Source organism: Ahaetulla prasina, chromosome 3 (genome assembly GCF_028640845.1).
Source record: "Ahaetulla prasina isolate Xishuangbanna chromosome 3, ASM2864084v1, whole genome shotgun sequence".
Lineage (NCBI taxonomy): Eukaryota > Metazoa > Chordata > Lepidosauria > Squamata > Colubridae > Ahaetulla > Ahaetulla prasina.
Genome location: NC_080541.1, coordinates 199,595,982 through 199,615,510, shown reverse-complemented (window position 1 = coordinate 199,615,510; position 19,529 = coordinate 199,595,982). Strand labels below are relative to the sequence as shown.

General features: G+C 38.8%; 1 protein-coding gene across 1 annotated transcript in view; it reads right to left on the bottom strand.

Moving 5' to 3' along the window:
- Nucleotides 1-9,217, bottom strand: part of PLCG1 (phospholipase C gamma 1) — a 114,765-nt gene extending 105,548 nt beyond the window's left edge. The window contains exon 1 of the mRNA XM_058176694.1: nt 7,818-9,217. Within this exon, the coding sequence (XP_058032677.1) occupies nt 7,818-8,019 (202 nt within the window). The 5' untranslated portion in view covers nt 8,020-9,217. The remainder of the gene's footprint in view (nt 1-7,817) is intronic.
- Between the last annotated feature and the right edge of the window lie 10,312 nt (nt 9,218-19,529).

Here is a 19,529-nt window from a genome sequence, read left to right as displayed (position 1 = left end):
CTGCAATATTTACATTTTTGGTAAACTCATTTAATGAATCCAAGCTCTGCAAGCTAAACAGAAAACCTCCATTTTGTTTGCAAATAATAATATTAAAGATTTTAACTACCAGCAAGAATGAGTCCTTACATTTAAAGAGCACCTGTCATTTCAGATCCATCATGGCAGCGCTGTTAGCGGGCATCCATTCACCTGCTGCCCGCCACATCCCTCACCTTGTTGTGTCACTGCCGCATCACCAACTGTTTCATTAAAGTGAATGGGATTGTTAGTGAGTCAACAGTGGGTCAGAGGAGGAGCTGCTGCGGGACAGAGATGAAAGTTGCTCTTTAAAAATTATGATTTAAATTGAGTTGATTTAAATCAAGCCTTTTTACTAGTGATTTAAATCATGATTTAAAACATGATTTAAATTGACTTGATTTAAATCAAATCCACCCTGTGTCCAATGGGATTAAATCCAATGTATTCCTCTCCAAACTCCTTTTTACTTAGGAAACATGATTCAAAGGCAGACAACTACAACTATTAGAGTTGCTAAAGGCCTCTGATTATGGCATATATTTTGAGATATTTAAAAAATGCTACTGTATACAGGGAACATATGCTATACATTCAAAAATATACTGTGCTGTGAATATAATGTGTGGATTGTGGTATTAAACTATTGAATATTTAATTTATAGTCTTTGGATAATTACATGCATTAGCCAAATGGGGTCTAACTCTATCTCAAATCTTGTTGTCAGCAGACAGAATGAATGAAGAAAGAAAATCAAGAGTGGTTCAGAAACAAAGCAATTGTCAGCTTTGTTCCTTCTTCCTCTTCTTTGTGGCTTAAATCTAGTTTCAAAACAACAGCCACGTTTTATTGTAAGTTAGAAGCATTTCTATTCTTTTCACTACCAACCCAAATACAGTAAAGGAAAACATGAGAGCAGAATTGTCCAAATTTTACTACTATGCATTTCTCAGGTCACCATCTCTGTTCAGCTTCATAAAGAAAAAAACCCATTTGATATGAATATTTCAAAGAGAAGCTGACAATTCTTCATACAATTTGCTTTCCAAATTATTGAAGGAAGATGCTCAGTAGACTATAGGGGGCATATCAAGATGTCCCACCAGCTTCCAGGTGTCATTAAGCTAACATTTAAATATGAATGTGATGATAAGTTAGTCAATATGATCAAGAGAGATACAGTGTCTGAGGTTTCAATGCTGTGGAAAAATAATGTTCCTGTTATGGCAACATCGATGCTCTTCATCAGTTGCTATAGTGATGAAGAGCTTGCCAGAGGAAGGAAGGACTTTAAAGAATCTTGCAGTCAAGCATGATACCCAGTTATAGGACGGATGGGCTCTGAGGCTAGATCCATACCAAACCTTTGATTAATTTATTGATGAGAAGCTCCATTTATTAGGTCTCTGCTAGTGTACATTTTTCTCAGTTAAGTGCTTGGACTCCGTCTTTCATATAGATCATCTCTGAAATAAACTCTTAAGAGCAATCACTGGGTATATCTATAGATAGGTAGATAGATGTGAATATTAAATGTAGAACTGTCATTCAGCCCAAAAGGTCACAGCAACACTTTTAAAAGTTTTGCATAATGTATTTAATAAAACAATGCAAACACTTAGCTATCTTCTTTCTTTAACTATACGGGGAGCATCTGGCAAAGCATTCAAATAGATACAACCACACTGGCCTCTGGATTCCTGGAACAATACTACTAAATTGCTCCACAAAATACAACTAAGCATAGTGGAAAGAAATGGAAGCACTCACTGTGGAAGTAAAGTTTGCTTTATGATTTGACTCTCCTCTCTTTTAATGTGCTATAACATACTGACTAAAATTTGAAAAGTTTTCTCTTTTCATATTTGATGAAGATTTACACAGCAAATACAGTATTTTTCGAAGTATAAGATGTACCGGTGTATAAGACGCACCGGTGTATAAGACGCACCTTAGTTTTTGGGGAAGAAAATAAGAAAAAAGCTGATTGGCAGGTGGATCAGCCTCCCGGAATACCCCCGATCAGCTGTTCCCAGAGGTGAATTTTAGCAACAGGTTCCTTGGTTGTGAGCTATGTGCCTTGCTTTTTTTTCTGCCTCTGAAACTTTTGAAACTCCTTTCAGAAAAAACTTTTTTTTTCTGCCTCTGAAAGCCTCTGAAACAGAGTTTCAGAAAAAAAGCTTCTGAAGCTCAGTTTGGGCGCTTTTTTCCTGAAGCTCTGTTTGGGAGCTTCTTTTCTGAATCTTCGTTTTTGATGTTTTTTTCAGCCTCTGAAACTTCCGTTTGAGAAGCTGGGCGGGGTTACATTTGGAGTATAAGACACACCCAGATTTTCACCTTCTTTTTTGGGGAAAAAAGGTGCGTCTTATACTCCGAAAAATAGGGTAAATCCAGAGTTTGGCTTGACTTTCCTAAAGTCATCTGGATGTTATCACAAAACAACTGTGCTTTTATTGTTTTCTTATTGTGGTACATTACAGCATGTATGTATGTATGCATGTTAAACTTATATTTGGATGATCTATAAAATCAGTCCGATTGACCTTTGAGCACAGTTAAATCCTATAAGGTTTCAATTAAACAGAAATAGAGTACTCGAGTAAACATTCTATTGCTTTCAAGGATCTGGAAAATCACTGATGACATGAATGTACATTTATCCTTCAAAAATAAATGACAAAAACAGATATGTAAGAATACCAGACTTTCCAGAAAAACATAACATTTAAAAAAAAACCTGATGCAACTGAACCAAACCCCTAAAATGTTCCAGAGGGAATAAGTAAAAATCTAGCTTTTTAAATATACCAACATGGAAAAAAACAAATTTTACATAGGGAATTATTTTGTAGCATAGACGTTGTGTGTGTGTATTTCTGTGTTGGTGCGAGGGAGTAAGTGAGTGAATAGATGTAAAAAGAGAGATGGTACGTTTGTGGTTATACGCACCACAAATAGAAAGTGTATACCCACTACTCTAGCCCAGGGGTGTCAAACTCGATTTTACTGAGGGCTGCCTCAGGGTTATGTTTGACCTTGGGGGGCTGAGATGTTGGGGGCGCCTGTGGTGGCCCAAGCACTCTACCAGTGAAAACAGGCTCCCAAGCTCCGTTTTTAGCTGCAATGGCCTCCTGCAACCCTCCACCAGTGAAAACAGAGGTTGGGAGGGCTATGGCCCTCCCGAACGCTGTTTTCACTGGCAGTTGCACTGCAGGTCGGTCCTTCACTGTTTTCAGGGCGGGCCAGTTCTAAGTATCCCGTGGGCCGAATCCTCTCCCCGGGCCTTGAGTTTGACACCCCTGCTGCCAAAAGCAACATAGCCATTAAGGGTGGGGGGAAATGCTTTCTTAAAAAATTCATAGCTTTTATCCAAAAGCTACTTCCTACAAAGAAATCCATACCTCTCTAAACTATCTTGAAAAGAGGCCATGTTATGTTTTTATGCAGTCAGATTTTAAAAAATGATTAAAGACAGAAAATTAGGATCTCCTCACAAAAAAGGTTCCTTCTGAGATCCATCGGAAAAAAATAATTATTTAATTGCAGCTGTTTTAACTAGGCAGCCACCTAGAACTCAAGCTACAGTCCTCAAAAGCCTATTGGAGAAAAAGGTGGAAAATTTTGTTCCTTGGCATTTGGGAGTTATACTAGAATCAAGTATATCATCTAGAACTAGAACTATCTAGATGCTTTTTCTGCATTGCATTCTGCTTCAGACATTTATACGTAAAATCAGTGACACTGATAAGGTAAAACCTTTTAGAAATATTCTAAGGAATAATAAATGGGGATCAGAATATATCTGAATTAAGGCCTGGAATAACATGGTGATGCCAGGTCTGTGAGATCATATTCCATTCTCCATATCACATCACATCCAAAAGTTTGGTTTCCATAGCTGGATTCTATTTATTTGTTTTCTGCAGGAAAATTATACTTATTTCTAGGAGAACCGATTTTATTCATGTCAAGATTATATTAGTTTAATTGGATGTAGACTATAAAACTCAGGCACTCTTTTCTTTAATTTCAAGATTGGCAAATTTTATTGGTTTGTGTGTGTGTGTGTTTCATATTAGACAAATGAAGCGGCCATAAACCAAATAACAGTACATGTCTCCATGTACTACTTAACTCCATGTACTATTTAACTCAAGATCTGAATTACGGAAAGAGAAGGCACCTTTTGAAAGGCAACCTTTTAATTTAAAATAGAGGAAGCCAGACACTGAGGATGAGACCTTGTTTTATAAAATATACTATAAAACTCAAACACATTTAGATCTAGAACGCAATACCTTCATACTGAATGAAACTCAAGAAGCAGTGCTAAGTCTGACTGTATCTCGGAATGACCTGCCTATCTTGAACACTTCATCCAGATAAAATTAGTAAAACTATTTCCTCTTTCACAGATAATACCACCAAGTATTGATGTGCACACTGTTAATCAGCAGTCATCACAGACCACAATACTACATTGTGGCAGCAGAAAGGGAAGAGTATATTTTCCTATGACTTCCATCATTTTCTAATGAAATCAACTTATATATTCACAAAGGAACTAGCTTAGCTTCAAAACTAGTTTCCTGGATTCTTCCCTCCTTATTCCAAAACAAATTCCCACCTTGCAAGCCATTTTCTAGATCAGCATTTTTCAACCTGGCAAATATAAGATGTATAAACTCCCAAAATTACCCAGCCAGCATCTTAAACATTGCCACATTTGAAAATCATCATTGTATATATTCTTCACCTCGGACAAGAGGGAATCCCTTTCAAAAAAAGAAATAATAAAACAACTTAAAAATGAATGCCCTGGGTCATATAGTTAAATGTAGCTAGAGAGACACCATTTGCCTATAAGACTGCAGTACAAGGTTTCTGAGTCACACCATACTGAACTATATACTATGCAATTTGCTTAGCATGATATTCAAAGCATTCAGTGCAATTTATAAACCACGTTTTATTTTTGCAAGGCTTTATGCATTATACTCACAAAAAAGCAGATAATATTAAAATATTAAAGTGATGTGTGAGTCAGTAAGAACAAATAATACAGCCTTAGAGCATCTTGTATTTTGGAAATTATGAGCTACTTAAAAGTATCTCTCAACTAATTCATTATAACTCTTTTCAACTACACATAAATTAGGAAACATATTTTTATGGACTTCAAAGCGGTTGAATTTAATTTGCTGCTTGTTCAAGGTATCTCTAGAAAAGCATCTATCAGTGACAAATTCAATTACGTATGTTTCTAAACAGTATTTTCTCACTAATTACAAAATCTCACACTATTTTATCCAAATAGTGCTGCTAGAAGGAGGAAAAATAAGACCTGACTGAAGAGGGAGAGAGAGAGAATCCTTGTCCTCATCCTCTATGGAATCTTGGTGCTTCTAAAGTTATTCATCTCAAATTGAACATCTTTCTCAGAGAACCCAAGTTTTCCTGGTCTCTCCAAACTTAATACATATATTAATTATAAGTGTTAAAACATATCTCATGAACATAGAAAAAGGATTACAATACAATTAATCAATCCATCATCCAGCTGTGAAAACATCTGCTTGCAAGGTGATAAATTGGTTGCTAATAGACTATTTAAGAGATCAACATTTCTCAGCTCAGATTTCAAAGGATATCACTATTAGTCTAATACAGAAAGAAACAGGGCTGACAATAAATGCTGTGAACTGACATATGTCTGAATGTATGTATTTTTTAAATTACATTTACAGACATGCACATACACAAAAAAGTAGCTGATCCAGAAACCAGGAAATGTAAAAATGGGCATTTGGGACCTCTAGAAGTAACCTAGATCTACTGCGGTTTTAAATTTCATGACCTTTTCATCCCAATATTTATATTTCTTCCCCCTCCAAATTCTTCATACATTTTCTAAGCAGAATTTAATCCACAAAGACTATACCACAATGTATCTATTAGAATTGAAAGTATTTAATCATTCATTCATTCGATTTATATCACCTCTTTCTTCCAAAGGTCTAAGAGAGCCTACCACAAGGTATTGCAAGTCTATTTGCTTTGTAAATGAGTTTCTAACTCTAGGAAAACAAAAAGGGAGAAAAAGCTGCTTAATTCTCAGTTTTATTTGGCATGGGAATCTAATATCCCAGCTTTCTGAGCTTTTTGTATGGATGACCTCACTGCAGGGACAAAGGGAGGAAGAATTATATTAAAGAATTCCAACTCTGCTTGTCTTTACTTTCCAAGGCAGATCCAGCAGTGTTTGTCAAAAAGTGCAGTTATAAAACAATTTCAGATTTGAATGACACCGCATATAGAACACCGCATCCCTTTTGTTCATAGTAATAAAAAATTGTTAGTGTAGCACTATAAATCAGGAGACCTACATATGAAAAAATTCATCTTTCAAAATAAGTCCATAAAAATCAAGCAAACTTACTAAGAGGTAATTAATATACAAACTTAATAATTAAATTTGTGCAATAAGCTCTGATGCTTCCATCCTGCTTATTCACTTATGACCTCCTCAAAAGCAAAACAAATAACAGTTGTTTATCTAGTAACCTGAAAGCAACTTTTGCACACCATAGGTCTTCAGATAACATTTTTCCTACCTGTAGAAAACATGAGTTGTGGCCTTCAGGACAAATGTAAAGAAAGAGTTTCCATTTTTAAAATATTTGGACATGCTTTCTCCATTTTGAGCATTTACCTATTCTCTGTATATGCAGAAACATCAGAATTCTCTTTTCCTATTATAGGTTTGATGTTTTGAAAAGAGGGAGAACCAGAATATTTGGATTCTCAAATTATTGAAACGGATATTTAAACCATCATCGACTACATAAACGTAAGATAATACATAAAATATTTTGAATTCTGAGTATAGTGGAGGTTTGAAGGTAAAAGGTTCCACATTAAATAAGATTTTTTTTAAAAATACCAAACTGTTCTCTAAAATGAACTGTGGGAAAATAATTTTACTAGGACCAGTCAAAACAGCACAAAACAATGTTTATTAATGATAGAGAAGTACAAAATAGGTTCCACGCTGAAAGAACTGGTTGATCGTCCACATAGTTTATTCTACAAAAGGCAACCATGCGCTTCTCAGAAACTCCTAGGAAGGCTATAAAGCCCATTTTAGCATCGAATGGAAAAAGCAGAGATTCTAGCAGTCAACAACAGTCCACACACCTCCAACCAATGGGGCTGATTCAATTTTAGACCCAGCTAAATATATGAATATCGCAGGCAACTCCCACCTCCAAATTCTACAAACTATGTTTTGTGTGACGAACTGTATTTTCACATTAGAGCAGGTTGAGAGGTAGCAACCGATTCTAGATCAGCCGAAGATTTGAACCCAAATCTTAAATCAAAAAGCCTAGTGGGCCAGAGTACTTTCTACCACAACATGTCAACAAATCTACAAAGTACAGCCAAGCCACTGGCAGGTTGCCTACACCAGGTAATTAGACTACAACTCCCAGTTTTCTTTTTTTAGGCCAGCGTTACACCACAAATGCACACCACAGGCATAAACAGCCAAAGATGTGGGACTATCTTCAGCATCGTTTCTGTTTACTCTTATCGAAGGGAAGGGAAGGGAAGGCGTTTATTAACTCGTGAAGACCTTCAACGTAGCTCCAAGTTCATTCAAACGAGCCAACACCACCATAAACATGCTTTGGTGGTCGGCCAAAAATCTCGGCCGTCCGCATGCAGGGATTACCTCAAATTTTACTCGCTCATTTTTCCGGTACTAAGCAAGGATTAAAACCAAGCCACTTACTTGCGCCTTCGATTTTGTCCGACCCCCTGCTCCAAATGATCTGCCTGGTTTCCAGCTTGACCTGGAACGTTTTTCTCTCGGGTCTCTGGGACTTCTTGGAGTAAAAGAGTGTCATGACCGTACCCACTTCCAGGCTTCGGCAGAGGTGACCCACTTCGGCTTCACTTTGGATGCAGGGTCCATTGGTGAAGAGAGACGCCATGGTGACTCCCCAGCCTTCTCCTCCTTTCTCCAGCTGGGCGAAAAAAAGAAAAAGAAAAAGAAAAAAAAGGAGGGGGACTTCACAAACAAAAGAGAATTGTCTCTTTTGGAGCCAAAGCCAAAAGAAACTGGTGGCGGGGAAAAAAGGAGGGGGTTAGGAACGGGGGAAGGGCAATTTTCTCCTCGTTTTAACTCCGTAGCAACATCCTCCCCAGCTACAAGCTACTCCTTTCTCTGCTCAGCGGCAGCGCTTTTTTTTTTTTTAAGGTTAGTCCCCTTCTTCCCGGGGAGGGAGAGAGGGAGAAGAGCGGGGGCGGGGAAAGAAAAAGAAGGCGGCGCGGGATGATGGGGGGTGGGAGCGGGGGTCGTTTTAGTCCCGGCCGGTTGCTGCTTCCTTGGGCCCCCTCAACTTTTCAGTCCCAGAAAGCAGCTGAAAAATGCCCTCCTCCTGTTTTACAACCATGCACCATTTTCTCTCCTTCCCGTCTTTTTTTTAATTTGGTTTTCCCTCCTATCCTGAAAGGCGCTTTAAGTAAAAGGAAGCGAGAGGGTGCGGGGGGGGGGAAGAGAGGAACAAGGAGCCGGGAGTGGGCAGGGAAGGAAGAATGAGAACGAGGAGGGCTTCCCGGCTCAGAGAAGGCTCGGAGGCCGGAACCCAGAGCGCGCCTTTCCCCTTCTTTTTGCGGAGCTTTTATTTCCAAAGCGCCCCCCCCCGCACCGTCTGTTTCCCTAAAAACAGAGCTCTGGGTCCGAGCCGGGGCGGGTTCAACCCCTTTCGCCTCAGAGCTGGGCCAGTAACGGCTGGAAGGAAAGAGAAGGAGGACGACGACTTTTTTTCACAGCTCGGGAAGCGAGAAACCCCGCCGAGCTCTCTTGCGACGGAGCCAATGGCACGCTCGCCACGGCCTCGGCGTGAAACGAAAGCGAGATAAGATTTGTTTCGCTCGCTCTCTCTCTCTCGGGCTAGCGCTTTCCACCTCGTCAGGGTTGCAGAGCTCGCCGTGGAGCCCCAGGAGCGACGCGGCCGACTCCAGGGGCGCCTGAACCCTGCAAGAGGAAGACAAAAGATCCCAGGCGGAAGGCCGGAAAACGACCTCGGAGTTGCTTGCTTTTTTTTTTTCACACACGCAACAAAATGAGAGGAATATTTCAGCACGCGCCAATTACCTCGCCCCCCCCCTCCACTTTGCTCTCCTAAACTATATTAAAGCGGGAGTGGGTGGGGTGGGGGGGTGTAAGAGGCGGGATTAGCTTCTTAAAACGCTACGACTCTCCACCCATTGAAAGTTACGCCCCCGTCCTCCCCGCGGGCGTTATGCTTTACCTCATTTTCTTCTTCTCTTGGGAGGCTTAAGAATGGGAAGGTGAGCAGCGCCTGCCAAATGTAAAGGTCTGTAGACAAAAGGTCAGCTAAGTTGCACCCGTCTCTGGGCTTTTTTACACACTGCGCCGCTTTGCTTGTTGGGCAAAGTGTGGCAGTGGCGGCGGCAGCAGCCACCCGCTGATTAGAGCTACTGTGAAAGGCTTGTAGTTAACTTAAGGTGTTTCTGATTGCATTCACACAGTATCCTTGAATGACTCATAGCACTGAGATATTTGATAAGGATCACTCTGGGCATTTGCCACCAGGAGAGACCAATCCAAATGAACCCTTGTTATCAAATATCTCAAGTTGTATGTATTTTGCTATTGTTGCTATTATATTTGATTGCTGCCCTTTTGTCATTGGTATTCTGGACTTGCAGGTGATGCAGGCCAAATCTTCTATTGGAGCACATAGGCCTCCAGAAAATCATCAACATGACCAGTGTTGATTGCTGAAGGACATCAAACTGAGTCATTTAAAGATCCTTTAGCAATGTTTTGGAGTGGGTGGGAAAACTGCTCCAGAGAAGGGAAATGGCGACAGAAAACTGCTTCTGTGGACCCTAATGGCCTCACTTCTGAGGTGTTGGGGATCTTTAGCCCAATCTTCCAGGTCTTACTGGGCAGATAAACACCACTGGGTGTCTATTTTTGATTTTTTTCTTTTAGTTCCAGCAGCACAATGAGCTATGGAGGATGTACATTGGCTAGTTTGCACAACACACAAACTGGCTAGGTTGTAGCTTAATATATTATACAGTCAGACACTGTGGTGTATTTGGTTTAGTACTGATTGCACTGTGTCTTTAAATGGCAGCCAGTGATTATACTATGTTTCATTTTATTTATATTTTTCATGTAAGAACAAATGAATTCAATGAAGATAGCATTATTTTCATCTATTAAATAATTTCCCCTTTGGTTATATCAAGCAACAGGTGGTGGTACCTTTGATGGAATGTTTAAGCAGGGAGCATGAATTCTAGCACCTCAGTTTGTGCATGTCTACAATAATTATGAGCTATAAACCATGGTTGAGCTTCTTGAAGAAATATAAGTGCTATGTTTCATGTGATCTCACATGTCCATAAGTGTTAGACATCAGTTTCCATAATTCCTTACCAACATTTTCAAAGGAAGGGGTTATGGAAAATACCTACGTCACCACTGATCAGGTTTAAGGGAAACCAAGTTGAGGTAGTTTGTAAGGAAAACAAGTACTATCAAGGTTCAATGCAAGCCATACTAGTATTCCAAACCAATGAGTCTTAATGTCTGATTAAAATGGGTAGTACTTCCATTTAAAGAAGAAAAGCATAGCTCAGACTATTCTCATGATTTTTGCTCCTGTATTCTGTTGTTTAAGTATAAATTTTGTTAATGTAGAAATTTTACTTCCAGCCTATTAAACAACTGATCTAGCTGCCTGCTTGCAATCGTGTATCTATTAGGAGTAAATTCCACTGAAAGAGAGCAGCCTTACTGCCAAGTAAGCATGCATAGGCTTTAGGTAGTTGAGCGATATGGTATTGATTAATATCAGGTGTATTATTGAGAGAAATGAGAACTTCTGTAACAACAGATACCTTCCCCAACCTTCCCTTTATGCACACATACCTAGATGCCTTTTACTAATGATGGCATCTACTCAGGGAAGTAGCTTAATTTTCCCCCCTTTATAGACAAACTTGTCTGCTTTTAATAAGTGCACAACAGGCAGAAAGTGAACAATAAAATATTTGCAACAAAACAAACCTCCAATTGGCCTGACATTTTAAGAACAGAGACCACTTGTTGCAAACAAAGAGGCAGTGTTAATGGAAAAGAAAATGGTACTGATGTGTTCATGCATCACACTAAGTCATGGTGCAATATTAATTTATTACAGAGGTCACATTTGGCTTTCTTCATTTAATATCAAGCTAAAAATTTTGATTTAAAAACCACAGTCGTTTTGTTCATACTTTGTGCTAAGCTAAAATCAAATAAGCCACATTATAGTTGGTTTGGGTTACCATATCAGGTTTGCAAAAACCCAGGTGACCACTAAATGGCAGCAAAGAATTGAAACTTTTTATAATTTAATATTCAAGGGAGGGGAGGGGTGTAGTACTGTAAAATCTAAATTGTACTTTTTACGCAAAGCTCATCTCCCATTTCTCTAATTGATAAGAAGTTCCAATAATAAATCTGGGTTTGAATAAATGGAACAACAAACTTGGTTCATTCTATGGTAAGCTGCCCAGAGTCATGTATGTGAGATGTGTGACTATATAAATCAAAGAGTTGGAGGCAATGGCATACCACTTCTGAAAAATCTTGCCAAGAAAACTGCAAGGGTGAGTCCACTCAGTTGCCAGAAGCAACTGAACTTTTAGGGGCACACAAATGTGAACTAGGCAGAACACAAGGGGGGAAGAAACAGCATCCATTCCTACGAGGTAGCAGTTTTCATACCCCACCTCAGGGCCATGAAGAGGCTACATGGCTTTTAGGAGTTTTCAGGAAATTCTCTGTTGGCCCCTTTCCCTGTTCCAAAGATGCTTCTTCACATCACTTCTTAGTTCTGTGTGTATGTTTGCGCTGGCATTTTTCATATGTTCATAAAAATAATGTGGAAGGCAACAAGAAATTGTTCTCATTGTCTAGAATTTGTTGATAGAGAAATCTGAGTTCATCTACAGATGTTGTTACAAAATCCCATTGGAGCGCAACTGTCATACTGAATGCAACAAGTTTATTCCAAGAAATATAGCCATTCCTTTCATTTCAGTTCTATCGACAGTAAAAGATAGGTTAATGGTAATGTGTCAACTTCATTGTCTTCCTTGCATTCTTTGAAGAAACAGCTCAAAATGAAATGGTTTGTCACAAGGTCATCACTCATAAGAGCTGGAAGAAAGACAAGAGGAAGCAATGGTGATTCATGCTTAATGTTCCTGTTCAAGACACCTTTGTGCATATCCCGCTGTCCCCTTAATGTTATTCGGCTTGAGAAGGTCATAAATGAAAACTTTTAAGCATAGAAGAGTTCCCATACTTCACAGTCCCTGTTTAAAGCTTTCATGATCTCAAGTGCAAGTGACTTTTAAAATTAATTTAATTAATCCCCCTTAGATGAACAAATATCTACTTTATCACCAGAGCGCAAAAAAAAACATCATGTCCCAAAAAGACACTTGTATTCAGTGTCATTAAAGCTGATTTGGGTGCAAATCATTTGATCTGCATTTCCCATTTCTGCCTGGGTGACATTAAAAATGACTAATGAGGGGAAAAGATTTTACTTCACAGCCTGCATGCTTGCTTCTTTATTACTGGAAGTATGCTGAGGCATGTTCCAAATTTGCTACTTTAGCATCTAAACAAAATCGAAGGAATAATTTTCCAGGAACTGATTTCAGTCAATTTTAGAATAATATTGCATATATTCACCATCCAGCGCCCCTCTCAAACTGATATGGGTGGATAATAAATATGAAATATAAATAAATATAATACCTTTCTGATGAATCCAGGGAAGAGAATTCTGTTTGTGTCTGCCTCCACCCACTTCCATTTCCATTAAGTGACATTTGTAAGCAACAGTGTTCAATGGTGAGGATGCTAAGAGTTACACTTCAGCTACAGTGAAAAGACCACAGGTTCCCCATCCTCTTAAGTGATATATATGCTGTGAACCTCTATTATCAAGGTAAATAAACTGCAGACTGCGCAGGGCTCTTGCAAGTCTTTTTTGTGAAGTTCTTGAAAGCCCTTCAAGATTGTGCCACTGAATTTAATGAGCAGAATGTCAAATTATAACAAATTTTTTAGTAAAATCCTGTCAAATAAGCATGATTAGCTTTTCTATTTTCTGTGACATATACTTGCTATAAACCTAGTACAAAAGCAAAAAGAAAAGAGGAATTCCAAATTATACACTATTTGAAAACATTTCCTCGTTGTGCTTTCCATGCTGTAAGGTTGTGTGAACACATGAGATTATGGTTTATTCCTCTTGTGTAGGTCTTTGTAGTTGGGGATATGAACAATGGTATGTTGGCTTGCAAGAAAGATTCTAGCTGGTTGAAATACTCTAAAATGCTTGTTTGGGCTTTGTTGAGCTTCTGAATATACTTGTCAAAATTTGCAAAAAATGTCAGGAACTGATGGTCATTATTAGCGAGGAATACTGCTTGTGTCATGAGTTCAGTTAAGGCCATTTCCGTATTAGTGACTTACATAGACTTTCTAACATTACCAAGCTGCTGCTGAAGTAGTATAAGTCCTATCTTTATTACTGTTATTTTGGCACAATTATGGTTGGATGACTGCAGAAGATGCTACAAATAGTGCAGAAATAACCTATGGATGGAAATATAGTCAATGGCTAATCCATTTTGCTAACAAATATGTGAAAAACGTGACTGATTAAAGTCATGATGAGCAGCAGAAGTTAATATCAGATTATGATCCTGACACATGGAAGACTCAACTTGGAATGCAAGAGGAGTAAATGGTAAAGAGCATGAATTAATGAAATAAAATGTGTGTCTTTGAAACTAAGAAGAAATGGGAAAGATATAACATGAATGAAGATCATCTTAATATATTGGAATGGAATTGAATAAATGCTAGATAAGCTTTCCAACGAACTTTCAAATTTGAAAATGTCTTTCTATAACAACTATGGTTCAGTTTTTCTTTCTCTCTCTCTCCCTCTCCCTCCCTCTCCCTCCCTCCCTCCCTCCCTCCCTCCCTCCCTCTCTCTCTCTCTCTCTCTCTCTCTCTCTCTCTCTCTCTATATATATATATATATATATATATATATATATATATATAATAAACTATTAGTTTTTAAATTGTTAGTCAGCCTCTCCAAGAGATTACACTGTTGTAACAGAGATGGGATTATTTTCCATTTCTGTACAGTACAGTGATTTTTACAATAAGCACACTGAAACCCCACACAGAAGACAGTTTCTGGTATAGATGATCTAAGGTGGTAATTATCAAAATGCTTGAACATTACAAAGCCACAAAGCTCTGCATTAAACAATATCTCCTGAACTTCCATCAATGATTTCCTGAACTTCCATCAATGATTCTGCTTAAGTCCAAACCAAAATTATGTTCAAAGTATAAATGAATTAAAAATGAGTCTATCATGAAGTATTAATATTTACTACTGTGCAGTGAAATGTGTTAAATAATCCTACTGTATCATGCCAAAATCTCATCTAGTTCAGAATACTGTACATTTTACACAGTTGTCATCCAAATGCATTCAAGTAGTACAGAGATGGACAGGAGTGCAGTTAGTCTCCTAGTGCTATTTCCTAGCCATTGGTAATGGATACAACAGCAGCCATTAACAAATTAAGCCTTCCTCTTTTCCAACACAAATTTAATATTTTAAAGTTCTTTCTGCTTGTCAGCTAGAGATAAAATTTCAAATTTAGAAAACATGGCAGAGAAAAAAGGGTGCGAGACAGGAATCCTACATTCAAGAAACAGAAATTCATTTTTCTCTATGGTATCTTAAAATAAACCTTTAACAACCTCATTTAAAAATAACAGTTTCCTCTCTGGCTCATGTAAAAATCAGCATGCATTTTGGGATGGAGGAAAGATTTATTTTATTAAACACCACCTTTCTTGTAGCATTGGAAAATGCCCAGCCAATTGCAAAACAACATTGGAAATAGAACAAAAAGAAACTTGTAAGAAGAAAGAGGCACACTATGAAAGAACAATATAAACATTTCAGAGACTGATTGTCTCCATTCCTTTTAAAATACCCCACTTCTCTTTGTTTTCCCAACTCAAAATCATTCCCACCAGGCTCGGTCACTCCGGGTTTGCACCAGAGTAGGTCTTTATTTAACATAAAAATTCAAGGGCATGTGTCCAAATACAGGACAGCAGTCATGTATAATTGTTAACTTGGCTGTTGCAAAATAACAATCACAAGATAATAACCACTCCTCAACCTTACAAAAGAAAATGACTGGTCAAGTCACCAGCTAGCTTCTGTGCCTAATAGAGAACTATAATTTACACTGTTTACTCTTTTACTTTTTAACAGGAGCCATGATGGCATAGTGGTTAGAATGCAGTATTGCAGGCTAACTACTCACTGCCAGAAGTTCAATCCTGATCGGCTCAAGGTTGACTCAGAATGTCAGGCGTGCCTTCGTTCAGAACCCAAGAAAGAAAACCCCCAACTCATGTTTCTAGAGAAGTACTTTTACCGAGTTTGAAATTATAGCAACGGAAGAAAAGCAAGATCTGAGCCAAAAGGCACGAAAGTTACATATTGAAAATTTCCCCAAATCCCTCCCCCCAGGGACCCAGGCTGAATGTCCAATCCCCATCCCATATGGTGTCATGTGGGGCACATCTTCAGGTGTTTTTATCCATCTGGTATTCTGGGAAGGTTGACCTTGTTTGGGTATAAACAACCCCATTCAGCTGTGCAGTAGATCATGAGAGCATCCTCTTTGATGACACAGACCATCTTCACTCCAGCTCACTTTCCCATCCAAATGCCAATCTTCCCCCCTCCCTGTTACTATGGCAGCCAATAGCAAGCAAGCATCGAAGAGGCTGACACAAGCTTCCATCCTTCCAAGATCGGTCAATTGAGGACCCAGATTGTTGGGAGCAATATGATATTTGTAAACTGCTTAGACTGCTGTAAAGCACTATGGAGCACTGTACAAGTCTAAGTGCTAAGTGCTATTTATAATATCTTCCTTCTACTGCTTCAGCTATGACTACTATGTCAAGGAAAGTGTCCTTTTTTTGTAGCTGATTGTATGAAAATGCCCAGATACCTTACCATCCTTTCCATCTTACAATCCTTTACCTAGGAACTAGAAACCAACCCATTATTGTCCCATTCATAAATCAATCTAAAAATGAAGTGCATTCAGCATTGCCATTTCTTCGTGAGTCAAGAACTAGAGAACATCCTGAACCTTGTCTCACACCCTTAGCTGACTGATACAAAGTCAGCTTGTCTTGTACAAAGTTAGACACAAAGAACATCAGTCCAGTGAATTGTAATAGTAGCACAATAACATTCCAACTGGATGCTTTTACATAACAACTATGAACTTAGTATGTACTGGGAAAGCCCAGAGATAAGTAAATTTTAAATAACACATACAGTAAGGCACAGTGGATTCTTAAGATATTTAGAAATTGTATTGTAGTTGCTTTTTAGTGGTTGACTTGAGCCAAACAGGGCAAAACAAAACGGCTCCCCAGCGGGAAAATGTGATGCCCACAAGGGTGTTGGAACAACAGCAGGAACTTGAGATGATGAGCTAGAAACTCCACAAATTTTCTATTTGTAATAAACTGGGAGAGAGTCAGAAACAACTGTTGTAAGACTAAGGAGCTCCATCCAGGTTAAAAAAATAAAATTTGTCTGGTAGCATAATTGTAGTTGGGTAGAAAAATTGGAATTCATGTACCCGCTAGTATGTTTTTCTGAAGACTAAATGCTGAACTCCTGTGCTGCACTTGCTAAATTCATTTGAAGAATACCTGTACTGTACCAAACAGATTAGATGAAGTTCCTCACCTCTGGTAGGCCTGCATGTGTGCTTAAAATTGGCAAGATAAAATCAATTTCACAGGAAATTGTACTGCTTAAAATAGTCCAACTGGAGGTTATCTCTGGAGAGATCACAAACACAGCTTGAGCTCTGCACAAGCAACATAACAGTTTGCAACAAGAAAAACTCTCTGTGGTAGGAATATATCATGCTCCATCAGAAACCTGGAACACTATTAATTATTCTTACATTAACATACAAAATATCTTATCAATGCCTGATCCCTAATCCCATCATGGGACATATTTTATATATTTACATCATCGTTCCCAAATATTCTGTTATGACAAGCTGAAACAGCAGTGATGAAGCAAGAATAGAACATTAGACTGATCATGTAACATTTTCTTGCTCCACAAAACCTGGGTAGGCATGGCTGCGGTGGCTGGGTCATGTGACTGGGTGGGAGTGAGTGACATCGAGTTGGCCACCGCCACCCAAGTTTTGTGGCTCCCAGTTTCTGTTCTGTGGGAAACGGGTCTAAATGGCTCTTTTGAGTGTTTAAGGTTGCAGACCCCTGCCTAGGCCTCTCTTCTGGTTTATCACCATCTCCCCTCTTCTTTAACATTTACATGAAGCTATCAGGTAAGGTTATTTGTTGGTTTGAAGTTCAATATATTCAATATGCTAATAATACCCAATTATACCATTTAACTTGGGCTGACCAATGGAGGCTGTGAAGGCCTGGATGGAAAGGAACCAACTCAATCTTATCAAGATAAAGTACCTGTGGAAATTAGGATCTCCTGCATCTGAAGATTTTCAATCCAGTCTTAGATGTTCCATACTTAGAAGTGGTGTGCCATCTGGAGGCCTTTTCGACTCACAACTCTTACAGATCACTATTGTAGTCAAGGGAAGGGGAGCTTTGCTTGGCTCTAATGAGCCAGCGGCATCCTTTTCTGAATTAGGATGCCCTTCAGATTGTCACTCATGCCCTACTTACCTTAAGATTTGGGTACTGCAATACATTGTACCTGAGACAAGCTCTTGCAAGGCACCAGGGAGCTTCAGTTGGCCCAGAATGCAGTGACACAGGCAGTTATGGGCATGTCTTGGTATGCCAATGTGAAAACTTGCTCTAGTTGCCAGTCTGCTTCTGAGTGCGATTCAAGGTGCTGGTTATTAGGTGTAAAATCTTACATAGCACAGGACCAAGGCGGACAGATTGCCTAGCTTCCTTGATTTCAGTCTGTCCAGTATGTGCTGGCAGAATTGGAACTCTCCACGTCTCTTCAATTAAACAGTCTCATTTATTGGGACCCAGGAAGTGTGCCTTCTCTGTTGCAGTATCTGCCCTTTGGAATAAGTTCACTTTGAAATGTGTGTGATCCCATCTTGCTGGTAAAGATAGTCCTCGACATATGATCACAATTGATCTCAAAATGTCTGTTGCTAAGCAAGACATTTATTAAGCAAATTTTGCCCCATATTATGACCTTTCTTGCCACAGTTGTTAAGTGAATCACTGCAGTTGTTAAGTTAATAACATGGTTAAGTGAACTTGGCTTTCCTATTGACTCTTCTTGTCAGGTCACAAAAGGTGATCACATGACCCCAAGACACTACAACCGTCATAAATATGAACCAGTTGCCAAGCATCAGAATTTTGATCATGACCATGGGGCTGCTGCAATGGTCGTATATGCAAAAAACAGTCATAAGTCACTTTTTTCAGTGCCGTAACTTTGAATGGTCACTAAATGAACCATTAAGTTGAAGACTACTTGTATTTTTGAAGACCTGATTGTTTTCCCAGACCTTGGTATGTGACGGATGGAGCCCCTTGTTGGGTGTGTTCCTTACTTTTGTCTGTGTGTTGTGTTCCCATCTTGGTTTTGATTTCATGAGTGTTGTGTTCCCATCTTGGTTTTTATTTCATAGACTAGACAACCATTATCTGAAGTATCTCTCTGCCCCCAAAAAGGAGATAACTGTGGGAATTTTTTCAGAAGGGACCTTCCCTAGTTTGTAGAGCAAAAGGAGAGGAAAGGAGAAATACTTTCAGACTTGCAAGATTTTGTTAATGTTAACTTCTAATATAGAGCTAGTCCTCCTGGCTGGCTACTCGTCTGGTCAACCTGAGGGCTAACATTATTTGTGAACTTCTCAGAGTCATTTGAGTTGGTTGTTGTCTACATTGAATTAATTGAATAAATAGCTAAAAGAATAAAAACAGAGGAAGAAACTTACCTAACTACATGTGGAGAATTACTGTATGGTAGTCCTATTTAGAGACCACAATTGCGATTAGCAATTTGGTCATTAAACAAAGCAGTTGCTAAGTGCAACTGTGACTGTGCTTGTGATCTTAGTGCAGCTTTCTTTTGCTTTTGTACCTGCAAAGATTGCAAATGTGAGCCTTGGTCACGAAATTACTTTTTCATCACCATCTTTAGCGTGAACAGTTGTTAAATGACAAGTCTCTCTAAATAAGGACTGCACACATATATTTATCAGGTGGTTTTAAGCTGCTGAAAATATGCTGAAAGCCATTATATATAGAAAAAGCAAGGTTTCTAATACGCAAGGATAC